General features: G+C 41.3%; 2 protein-coding genes across 3 annotated transcripts in view; both read right to left on the bottom strand.

The window, feature by feature from the left end:
• The window catches only part of RELN (reelin), a 549,393-nt gene that overhangs the window by 31,732 nt on the left and 505,161 nt on the right, over window positions 1-12,500 (bottom strand). For both annotated transcript variants that reach the window (XM_004702602.2, XM_004702603.2), the window contains exons 50-53: window positions 11,870-12,126; window positions 6,860-7,014; window positions 4,992-5,206; window positions 2,865-3,042 (exon numbers count right to left, since the gene is read on the bottom strand). In XM_004702602.2, the coding sequence (XP_004702659.1) occupies window positions 2,865-3,042; window positions 4,992-5,206; window positions 6,860-7,014; window positions 11,870-12,126 (805 nt within the window). The remainder of the gene's footprint in view (window positions 1-2,864; window positions 3,043-4,991; window positions 5,207-6,859; window positions 7,015-11,869; window positions 12,127-12,500) is intronic.
• On the bottom strand, window positions 8,311-8,743 carry LOC123521554 (histone H2A-Bbd type 1-like). The gene has a single exon (XM_045288956.1). It carries the CDS (start codon window positions 8,735-8,737, stop codon window positions 8,384-8,386), a length of 354 nt encoding a protein of 117 aa, XP_045144891.1. The 5' UTR covers window positions 8,738-8,743; the 3' UTR covers window positions 8,311-8,383.

Raw genomic sequence — 12,500 nt, 5'->3', positions numbered from 1 at the left:
ATGATGAACCCAATTCTACCTTACAAATCCGGCTAGACCAGAGCATGTACAGTGGTACAGATAAGAGCTCACAACACAGGGAACCCAGGGCAGATAAACCCCTCAGAAGCAACAATGAGCGTAGCTATAGGGAGTAGGGAGAAGGTGGGAAGAGAAAAGTGGAACTGATCACAATGATCAACATATAACACCAGAAAAGTGGGTGAAGGGAGATAGTGGTTGGTGTAAGATATGATAATAATTTATAAATTATCAAGGGTTCATGAGGAAGGGTGGGTGGTGGAGGGATGGCAAAAAAATGAGGAGCTGATACCAAGGGGTCAAGTAGAAAGAAAACGTTTTGAAAATGATGATGGCAGCATTTGTACAAATATGCTTGATACAATGGATGTACGTATGGATTGTTATAAGAGCTAAAAGAGCCCTCAATAAAGTGATTAAAAAATAGATAGTAATGGAAGAGCTTTATGTTCCAGGGAGATGAAAGATAAGACTCTACCATAAATTAACAAGGAGGTCTCTAACGGTAGCCAAGGGCAGATTAAAAAAAAAAAAGATTCAGAAATGGGTTTTGGGCTCACACGTACTACATCCTAGCTCAAATTTAAGAACAATTACATACTTCTCGCATCATGGCCTGTCTCAATACTTGCCCTCAGGAAGGAGACGCAGAAGATATGGGTGCTATAGTAAAGGGTGGCCAAGGAATTAGATGGTGCACAGCTAATCAGATATATATTTTAAAGCCTCTGGGGTCTTAAAGGCATGTTTCCAAACAAGCAGCCATCTAAGTGAGATGTCAACTAAGTCCACATGGAAGAAGCACACCCACATCAGAGACTGAAGGATTGTAAATAATATAATCCGTAGCCAAAGGAGGGAATAGTATCATAGCCCAAACTGTGAGATTCTGGCTTGCAGAACGCTATAGATAACAGTGCAAGCCCAAGATACATTGTGAGATATACTTAGGGAATAAGCATCGGTGATTCCCCTCTATCCATAACAGAGGGATGGGAAGAAAGTGGTTACCAGAGTACATTAGAGGGATGACTACAGAAGATCAAAATGATATGGTTGAATGGTTAAAACCTTGTCAGTGGATCCCCCCTCTGATGCATGTTGGGCCTGATCTGGTTTTCAACATTTGCTGTATTTGTTTGTTTGTTCATATTGGAGTTTTATCTCAGTTGTATTTTATCATTGGGGGGTAACTCTGTTGAATTTTTGTTGTATGTTTTTCTATTTCTCAGTCTATGAAACCCAGGGTTGATGAACCTATACAGACAGCAAGTAGAATACGGGTTTTTGGGGGGTACAGTGGTGGTGGTGGAGGTGGGGTAAGAGGGAGTTGATGTCAAGGAGTTCAAGAAGGAAGAGAATGTTTTGAAACTGATTATAGTAGCAATTGTACAATACTTTGTGATGTGATTCAACTATGGAAAGATATGATATCTATATTGGCTCCCAAGATAAAATATTTTGGGAAAAAACTTTCATTGACATATAATTCATATATGATACAATTTAATGGTGTGAATATATTAAAGTCGTGCAGTCATTACCATGATCAATTGTAGAATATTTTCTTCATTTTTGTACTGACTGTTATTAGCTCCCCTTTCCCCCAAACTTCCTCTGCCGCAACCGTAAGGAAGTATTGATCTTATTACTGTGTGTCTAGAATTATCCACCCTGGGTTCATATAAAGAGAATCATAACAACAACAACAACAACAAAATAAAAACAAAGAAGAAAACCCAGCAACAATAACAAAAGAAAATGCAGGGAAACCTCAATCCAAAAGAACGAAAACAAAACTAGGACAAATATAAAATGGATCAAAGGGAAGACAAACCATAGATGTTAACCGTTAACCTAACTGTACCTGCATTAATTCACTTTCTGATGCAGTCTGTCTGAGGGGAAGGCTTTTCATCTTCCTAGACAATGGTCTGTTGAGCCCTGGTGATGTAGTGATCACATGATGGTCTGTGATCCCAATGGTCAGCCGTTCAAAATCACCAGCCCCTCCTCGGGAGAAAGACTGAACTTCCTACTCCGGTAAACAGTTACAGTCTTGGAATCCACAGGGGTCACTGTGAGTCAGCATTGACTCAGGCGCAGTGAGTTTGGATTTTCTTTGGAGTTAATGGTCTGAGGGAATTCAAATGGAGGTTTATTCCCCATGGGAGTTCTGAAAATGGATTTGGGCCCTTTCACTGTGTGCAAATCAAGTGCTCAGAATTTCCCTCCTCTGATCTTGAATCTTATTATTCACAATCCTTGGATCACACAAGCTGATGTGCTTCTTCTGGGTAGGTTTAGCTGACACCTCAGTTGGCTGCTCATTTTAAGATGATCTTTTAACTCCAGACACTATTCTGATAGCTGGGCACCATTTGATTTTTTCACCACATTTTGCTATGCCACTGCGATCTTAAGTGATCCTTTCATGAGGGTTAGTAATGAGCAATGTCACATCACAAGAACTGATGTTCAGCGTTGGTGGTATAGTGGTGAGCATAGCTATCTTCCAACAACTGATGTTCTTAGGTTGGGGCTTACGATAAAGTGTGAACCTGTTTTTACACACATTCCTTGTGCTTTTAATCTGTGCAGTTTATTTCATAATTGTACTGGAATTCAATTATAATATTATTTTTTGGGGTTTGCATATGTTTACTTGGAAATGTTTCAATTATAATATTCTTGTGTAAAAAATTTTAAGACACATTTCTTAGTTTCCATACAAAAAATGTATTTACTGGGGCTTCACAGGACATTGTTAAGAGATTTCTGGTGATTCTTAAGTCAGGGCCCTGCGGGTAAGTCCATGTTTCCAGTAGAGGCATTAACTTTACCTTCAAGGTGTGCGTCAAGTAGCAGTTGGGCCCAGAGTACCCTGGGTCACAGATGCATTGTTCCTTTAAGCAGTCTCCGTGACCTCTGCAGTTGTCCAGGCATCCAGGGCCCAGGTAGAAGTTATCGATCGCCCACTGCATGTCTGAGTACGTCTGGTAGAACCGAAACCTGACTGGACTATTCACAGCACAAAAGAAATAGAGGGGGAAATATTAACTTTATTCAGACCCACTTTCCTGCATGTGTACAGAGTAGTCAAGAGCCAAAGAGATGTAAGACATTTTGACAGGATGAAATGGGTAACTAACAAATGTTTTCTGACTGCTACTTCATTGTTTGTCTACTTCTAGAAACGGAACTTTAAAGACTAATTTCATGTGCATTTTAGAATACCTGAGACAAGTTACAAAACAAAAGGAAATACAATGGAATCTGTATGTCCAACAATAAAAACATAAAAAATATGCACCACTGCAACTATCATAAATCAGGTTTCTTATGAGCTGGCATGATTTCCTTGGTGCCCGCACCCTTCAGATGCATTGTCTTTGTGAGATTTAGCAGAAGGGTACTCTTGAGAGCGCTCTGGTGGTCTGTGCACAGGTTTCAGGCAGTTGGGGAAGAGCAACCTTTGAATTCCTCAAACGTGAGCATTGTTCTCATAGCCGCTGTGAGTCTTAGAACACAATGTTGAACGAGCTGTATTAAAAGACAATTTCCCCAAGATCTTAATCTCACCGTTGTTCTTCACTTGTCTTCTTGCACATCAACAAGCTGCATAATTACCCTCAGATACAGCATAATATTTTGGAACAGAGTCCGAAATGGAGAAAGCAAGCTTCTGAGGTGATGTAAATTTTCTATATCTTGTTTTGTGTGGCGGTTACCAGGCTTCCCCATGGCCACAACTCACCGAGTTGAACATCTATGCTATTTCTCTACATAAATTATGCGTCATTATTATTTTTAAAAAGTATGCCTCGTTATAAAAAAAGCATATATCGTTAGAGGATAAGAGGGGAGAATGACTGATGTTTGTCATTCAGTCCCCAGCGTCCAGATGAGACTGGCTTAGGAATGGGACTCTTGAGTTAATGTTGACCAATGAGATGCAAGGAGGTGGTCCTCTGGCTCTCTCAGGAAGAAATGTAACTCTCCTTCGCTCCCATTAGACATGGGTAAGGAAGCATTTTCTTCCAGTTGGCTGGCAGTCATTTTGTCTTCCGAAGATGAACTCGTCCCAGCGGGGCAAAAATACAGGAGTGAGAACAATATGCGTGAAGATAAGGATGGGTCTGAAAATTAAGCAATCCCAGAGCCCACTTACCGTTGGGATTTTTATGACAGACATGAAAAATTTCATTTTTATTTGACCAGTTTGACTTGCACTGTCTGAAAGCAATTAAATTCATTTCAAAAACCTGAGTGGTCCTGTCCCATGTAAACACCTTTCCCAACGCCTCTGTCTGTTCTAGTGCTGTAGCACATTCTTTCCACAAGTCCTTTCCGCAGGTCGCTTGACCATAACATTGCTACAGTGGGGGTGCACCTGCCATTTTCTTCAATGTATCTCTTTTGTTAATTTTACAGTACAAGGGAACATGACGTTTTTGAAATTGTCCTAAGTGAACATATTCGTACCCTTTGCAGAGACTAGTTTAGTCACCTTGGCTCAACATTGTTCTTGGTTAATTACTTTGCTCTGCAGGTGTAAAACAGAATGCTTTGATAAGGGAAACAGGAAACCTGTACAAGCAGCATGAAGAGTTAGGAGGTTTGCAGGTATCATGCAAAGTCGATGGTGCATGACGGACTACAGAGGACAGGGTGATAAGGTACGGGACATCTTTTCTCATGGCACCAAGGGCATCACTATTGCTTCACCCCATTTAAAGAAAGACAGGTGTGCAATATGGAAGAACCATTTTTCCAGTTCTGAGAATTACAACCAGAGGTCTTCTGAAGTTCGTTTATCACGTAGTTTATGAATTTGAGGATCTTTAGGATTTTGGAGGACAAAGCAACTTTCCCCACAATTACACATAATTCCAAGCTTAACAACGAGGCTCCCGATTTACTTCTGGCTGCTTGGAAGCAGGTTTTATTTTTAAAAAGTTTAAACTTACTTTCCCACTAAACTTTCAGGTAGTGGGTAGGTGATCCGTTTCCATTCTTTAGTTGGAAAGAATACAGATGGCTGAGAAACACTCCCAGAGCATTTGGGGTCAGCAGGTAAGCACTGGGGCACCAGATAATTCCAGCTCACACCAAAGTCCGTAGAATACTGCACATGAATTTGATTCTGGGCGATTTTTTCAGACACTTTACATCCAACAGCAATCTAATAAATGTAGAAAAGCAACACTGTCAAGGTATTAAAACATGAAAGACATTCAAGCTGATTTCCACTGTACGAACTCTGCATCAAGAACTCGGCTGACCACTTGGCATATGCTGCTCCACAGCCCTTCTGGGCTTTAGGGTCACTCTTTGTTCTACTGATGGACAGGGAGCATTGACATGGTTGCCCAAGGTGACAGATTACCGAGAGTGCCAAGTGTATTGTTTGGGGTTTGGAGAGAAGCTGAAGCCTACACTTCTGCCCAGCTGGCTGGCTGCCTTGGAAGGCCTCCGCAGCTCTTACAAATTGCTGTTTGTTGTGTTAATGGTCTGGCACTTCTCTTTTGCAGCGTGCTTGACCAAGAAGGATGGCTAACAGCTTTACTAATTTTGCTATTTTGTTGTGCAATTTATGAGTCTCAATAAATCACCTTCAACTACATCTGAAATGCAATGAAGTGACAACAGAAAGTACTTTAATACTTCCCAGCATCCTTTGTTAATGGAGATAGACTTAATGTGACACTTGTTGCTAGTACAGTAAAATTTAGGTAGGCAGGCTAAATGGGTGGATATTTAATCTTGGCCAAAATATGAAGTTGATGTTGGCAATAATGCTAATCTCGGTTTTCTTTTCTTTCTTTTTTTTTTTATTGTTTTTGTCAGGTATTATTTAATAATTTTCATTAATATTTCAAAACTCTTATCTAGTTTTCTGTACCCCTTTCTTAAAAATCATTTTATTGGGGGCCATTACAGCTCTTATAACAATCCATATATCTATTGTGTCAAGCACATTTGTACATATCTTGCCATCATCCTTTTCTTTTTTTTCTTTTTTTAACATTTTATTAGGGGCTCATACAACTGTTATCCCAATCCATATACACATCAATTGTGTAAAGTGCATTTGTACATCATTCTCAAAACATTTTCTCTCCATTGAAACCCCCGACATTAGGTCCTCATTTTTCCCCTCCCTCCCCGCTCCCCCCTCCCACATGAGCCCTTGATAGTTTATAAATTGGTATTTTGTCATATCTCGGTTTTATTTTCTATTAATTTTCTTCCTCCATAAACATTAAAATGCTCTTATGAAAAGGCAGATAGTGCAATTATGGCTTTAATATTTTCTAAATGTGAAAGTTTGCCTAAGTCATACTAGGAGGTATCTGAGACACTTGCAATCAGTATCCTATGTTTTTATGATCCATGTTTTTATTGAATCAGCATTTAATCCGGTGTATACTTCATGCATATGAAAGTTTCATCTTGAAATAGTTTAGAAAAGAAATACCCTTAATCATCAAGTCATAAATAAATTACATACTATTTTAATAACAAATTTTATTTTTCAAAGTACAAATGAAGCTAATGAAATTTTAGATCATCTTTGTCATTAAATTTTCCCCATATTTTTTACCCCGATCTAAATGCCAACATTCTTTTTCTTTCTTACTTTTTCTGAGGGCTCTTACATCTCTTATCACAATCCATACATTCATCCAGTGTGTCAAGCACATTTGTACATATGCCGCTATCATTTTCAAACCATTCTCTTCCCACTTGAGCCCCTGATATCAGCTCCCCTCCCCTCCCTATTTTATATTGTTAATGTGCTGTTATTAATGAAATAGAGACCAGCTGCTTTCACCTTGAATTGCAAAATCCAGCCTTCTGTGGGAGTCAGGTCATGGGTCACTGCATACACTTCTCTGCCATCATGACTGCCGCAAAGCATGACACCATCAGGGGACTCACAGAATCGCTCTACTGTACAATCATCATGGAATAGCCAATGCTCATTCACTTAAAAAAATCATGACAAATGAAAACACTAGAATCAGATTTTCACTTCCGATGAAATCTAGAATGATTTCAAGTAGAAATTACTCATATGTTACATGCAGTCCACAGACAAAACACTGATACAAGCACATAGTTTGAGGAACATGAATCCTGGAGGTGTTGAGATCTGGCATTGCAAATCTACACTAGGAGAAAAGTACGTGCATTATACATAAGGGATCTGTATATATCACTTTCTGACGGATTTTTACCTTTCTGAGTAGGATCAAGAGGAGGAGACGAAATGTTAGTAAAATGAAAGGGCAGGGGGATAGCAAATTCTGTTCATATTCTGGGAGAATTACCTGAAACTTTTAAGCAGCCCATCTAATGAGACAAACAACTTGTTTTGGGGCCCAGAAATTGAGAAAAATTAAAGCTTGATGTTGTTGTACTTGTTATGAAGAATACTTTTTAAGTGCTGAAAATATGAAATCATTTCTACCTTTGGAAAACATGAAAATCAAATGTTAGCAGAGGATGATTGGAAATGAGGATTCTCTCTAAAATAGTTATACACTTGTATTGGTCACTCAATACTTGGGAACAGATATTGAAATGTGAGCAACAGCTACACTTTGAGGAAATGTATCCAGCTGATAAATGACTGAAACAGGAGATTTGGAAGAGTCTAAGGAAAACCAGGCAACAAGACGGTGAGTTGAGGGCAGAGTAAGAAAGACTGTGTGAGTCACTGAGTGGCACAAATGGTTCCTGGCCTCAGCAGCTAACCCAGAGGATGAAGGTTCGAGTCCCTCACAAGGGTTCAAAAGGCGGGCCCAGTGATGCCCTTCTTTAAAAGCAGCCAAGGAAAACCCTAGGAGACACGAATGGGGTCGCCTTGAGTCTGCTGACTTCAGGGCAACTGGTTTTCATTCATGTGAATTGAAGAGCACAGAGTGGGCCCTGCTTCTTTCTCCCTCTTTCCTCCCTTCCCTTCCCTCCTTCTTTCTGTCATGTCCCCCAAATTCCCTTCTAAAAAAATGTATTTTTGCATCATGATTTTATTCCAGAAAGCTTAGAGCTAAATCCACACACTGCATCTAATTCATGAAAGACTCAGACAACATAGACCCAACCCCTCTGTGTGTGCTTTCTGGGGTGATCACCAACATTTATAATGGAGAGAGCTGGATGGCCTCTGAGCATTCAGAGGAGAGACCGGACAATGTATTCTACTTTTCAGTCATTTATTTTTTTCCCCATGGATGTAAACCTTTTATTCGTAGCATCTGCTGGTAGTAACAGCACAGGACACCTTCCGCTGGGAGTGGTTTGGGCCTGGACGAGGCTGTGAGGACTCTGGTCAGTCTCTGGGGCCAGGGGGTCTTCACTTCTTTGCTGGGGCCATCTTCTCCGTCTCGGGCACGATCATGGCCACGTCCACGAGCCGGGTGAGTTGCGGGTTGTTGTCCATGGCGCTCTCCACGTGCTCTGGAGTGATGCGGATTCTGTGGTTGACGTGGGCTTCGTTACTGGCCATCTCCAGAATGTTCGCTATCAGGTACTCGAGCACACCAGCAAAGAACACCGGGGTCGCAGAACTCAGGCGCTGCGCGTAGCTTCCTTCCCGCAGGAGCCGTTCCACTCGGCTCACGGGAAACTGCAGCTCGGCTCTGTGGGATCGGGAGAGAAATGACCGCCGATGCCTGTGGAATCTGTGAGCGCGTCTATGTCCTGGCATGATGTTCCTTGACCGGATGTTTCTGGCTCGGTTCGGCTCAGCTTGATTGTACTGCTGGCCTGAACCTCTGGCGATCACTGTGGTCAGTCCTACAGGTGTCTGCCCCTCATTGGTCAGAAGCAGCCTTTGTGACACCTGCCCTTTGTGATGAGACAACTGAATTATAATTCAGCCTCACCCGCTTGTGTCTTTTTGATCTTGTCTGTGGGCTGATCTCTGGGATTCAAACGGTGACCACAATACCAATATCAGTTTGCTTTTTTCCTGGAGGGATTTGGAACTGCTTGAATCCAACATCAGACGGTGGACTCAAAAGGAATCTCAATTCTAACATAACTACCTTGAGTCAGTTACTCTAGGGCGCATATTTCACTTTATGTCCGCTCTCTGCAATCCTGATGAAAGGTGCCTTATGTCAATCGACTAATCAGTCTGTTCTATCCCAAGGTCAGCAAGTATGCCTATAGGTAAATGCTACCGCTTCTGGAATGGTTTTCCTAAGACAAGCAGGAACTAGGACATTGATTATTTTAATAGCACACCACTAATTCCCAATAAAGTCAATACCCCAAGGACTTGAAAAATAATCAGTATACTTTATACGGAAATAGTTAAAAATTATTCTCTAATTTTAAACCCATGTATATAAATTATTACATAGGAATAAACAATTTCAATCTCAATAACCTTAATTGAATAAGATTACTTAGTTTTGAGCAACTTTTTATACTTTTTGTGATTTAAAAGGGTGTTATTTAGTATGTCTTTGCAATTTATCATAGTGCCAAGTGAATGCATTAATGACAATTAATCTTTAAGTATTCAACAATGTGGAGATAGAAAAACAAATTATGGTGCCATCTTTTACAACTATTGAAAGTATATTTTCAAAGATACTTAGGGATATAGGATTTAATTACAGGTTAAAAAATCAAGCTAGTCTGGGGTCTTAAGGGCTTGAAGTTAAACAAGCGGCCATCTAGCAGGGAAGCAACAAAGCCCACATGGAATAAGCATACCAACCCATGTGCTCACGAGGTGTTTGGTGCGATCAGGTATCAGAAGACCTCAAATAACTGTTTTGATGTGAACGAGTGGGGTCAGAATGGAGACCCAAAGCCCATCTGCAGACAATTGGACATCTTCTCACAGAAGGGTCACAAGGAAGGGACAAGTCAGCCAGGGTGCAGTAAAGCACCGATGAAACATACAACATTTCTATAGTTCTTTAGTGCTTCCTCCCCCCTCCCGCACTATCATGACCCCATTTCTATCTTACAAATCTGGCTAGACCAGAGGATGTACACTGGTACAGATAAGAGCTTTTGACACACAGAATCCAGGACAGATAAGCCCCTCAGGACCAATCATGAGAGAAGCAATCCCATGAAGGTAGAGGGAAGGTGGGTAGAGAAGGGGGAGAAAGGGGAACTGATCGCAATGATTGACATACACCCCCTCACCCCCAGGGGGACAAACAACAGAAACATGGGTGAAGGGAGACAGTGGACGGTGTAAAATATGAAAATAAAAATAATTTATAAATTATCAAGCGTTCATGAGGGTAGGTGGGTAGGGGTGGGAGGGGAAAAAAGAGGAGCTGATACCAAGGGCTCAAGTAGAAAGAAAATGTTTTGGAAATGTCGATGGCAACATATGCACAAATGTGCCGGACACAATGGATGTCTGGATGGTTACGAGAGCTGTAAGAGCACCCAATAAAAGGATTTATCAAAAAAAAAAAAAAATCAAGCTCCACAATATATATGAGGTAAGATGATAATTTTGTTGGAACTATATTTATATATTTCCAAGGAACTGTGGTGGTTCTGTGGGTTAGGCATTGGTCTGCTGATTGCAAAGCCAACAGTTCAAATCTACCAGCTGATCCATGGGAGAAAGATGAGGCTATCTTGCTCCTATACAGATTTATCGTCTCAGAAACCCTATTCCAGGGTGATGGTCAGTCAGAATGGAGTCGATGGCAGTGTTTATATTTATATAATGACATAAAAGATGACTCTAAGGAAATACACCAAAATATTGACAGTGGTCATGCTCTGGGTGATGAGATTTCAGATGAGTTTTTGTTTCATTCTTGTGAATTTGACCTTTTCTCAGTTTCATACTTTGAACTTACATGACCTTAAAAATAAAGATTCATATTATTATAAGTGATTAAACTCCACAAATTTCCAATTTTCTCCCCAGATAGGCTTCAATAACCTAGAAGGTTCTTAAAAGTCTTCCTCTGGCAAAACCGATCCAGCTTGTCTCTTCTCTGAGCAAAATGCAGAATTGGATGTGACGCAGTTCTGCTCTTTGATGAATCTGTAGCAGCTTCATATTTTAATCTGTTTTCTGATTAAATATCACTACCTAACCATAAGATATATTTTATGCAATAAGACCAAGGATGTGGCAAAACAAAGTCACATTCTTCCTCGAAGATATCCTTTTACAAAAAGGTGACCAACATAGGGCCATGAAATCACACACAACTGAGGCATTACAAGTGAGAGTAGCAGAAAGGGACCCGTCCCAATTCACCAGCATCACTGAGCGATACCTACTGGGCCAAAGAGCCACAAGCAAGACCTTGACACTACCTGAAACAGGAAATGCTGCCATACCTTGCCTTGGGATATTTTTTAAAAAAACCATGGGGGGATGTTGGCTTTCTACTCAAAGAGGAATCCAGGAAACACAGAAATGAACGCTTTTCCTCTAAGAAAGCAAAATCATCCTGGTAATGAAACTAGGGAATGGGAATTATTAAGGTAGACTTGCTGGCTTGGTGAAAGAAGATATTTCGTGATAACAAGTTTGGAAGGCTGTGGAAAAGAACCATATTCATTTCCTGGAGACGGTGTGACTCATGGTGACTACCATCTCCTTTGAAAGTAGACTGCCAGGCGTTTCTTCTGAGGCTCCTCTGGGAGGACTAAGCCGCCAACATTTCAGTGAACAGCCGAGTGTATTAACCATTTGCACCAAGCAGAGAAATGAGGATAGCATAAATGAATCCTTTGTTGATACACCAGGTGAGTAGATGCAAAATTTCCCTCCAAAGCAGGTTCAAATGACTGCATTCGCCCTGGTTGCTATATTTAGTATCAAGGAGAAATGTACCTGCGGTTTTGTCCTCCACGAACATGTCAAAGGCGATCCTCCCGACTGGACCGGCGTCGGCGGGGGAGCGCTCATGCTGGGGCACTGGGGCACTGCTGAAGGTGTCCAGCATGACGGTCCGCTGGTCCGCAGAGCCTGAGATGAGCACGTTGTCGATGGCCCAGTCATTCTGGTCCAGGCCCTCGTGCCTTGGCTGCCACCAGCGAAAGCGAGTAGCGATCTCTTTTGCATCAGGAGGAAGAAGGATATTCACAAATCTGTAAGAAAAGTGAGGGGTTTGGGAAAAGGCTGGGTCAAATATCTTGTATGTGTAAAAGATTTACGAGCAGAAGAAAGAGACTGCATGTTACATGGTGGTAGTGCAAAGACAGTAGGATATTCTCCCCTGCCCTCCAAACTCTAATAAGCTAGCTGCCTTATTTTCACAAACTGTCTGTTGGCAGTAACATGGGGAACTAACGTATGAACAAATTCAAGCATCACTGAAGTAGGTAATGTAACTCAGTCCCTGGACAAGGATCCCGAGGGGTCCCCTAGGATCTGCAGAATGAGCCAGGGCTAGAATACATGCACTTTGGTCATCCTGGACAAGGATCCCGAGGGGTCCCCTTGGATCTGCAGAATGAGCCAG

This window comes from Echinops telfairi, unplaced genomic scaffold (genome assembly GCF_000313985.2).
Source record: "Echinops telfairi isolate 266 unplaced genomic scaffold, ASM31398v2 ScPeMD7_23;HRSCAF=83, whole genome shotgun sequence".
Lineage (NCBI taxonomy): Eukaryota > Metazoa > Chordata > Mammalia > Afrosoricida > Tenrecidae > Echinops > Echinops telfairi.
The sequence above is the reverse complement of the archived record's forward strand: the minus strand, read 5'-3'. Positions and strand labels throughout refer to the sequence as shown.

Excerpts from the sequence above, each read along its gene's own strand:
- LOC123521554 (XM_045288956.1), bottom strand. The coding sequence starts at position 8,737 with ATGCCAGGACATAGACGCGCTCACAGATTCCACAGGCATCGGCGGTCA.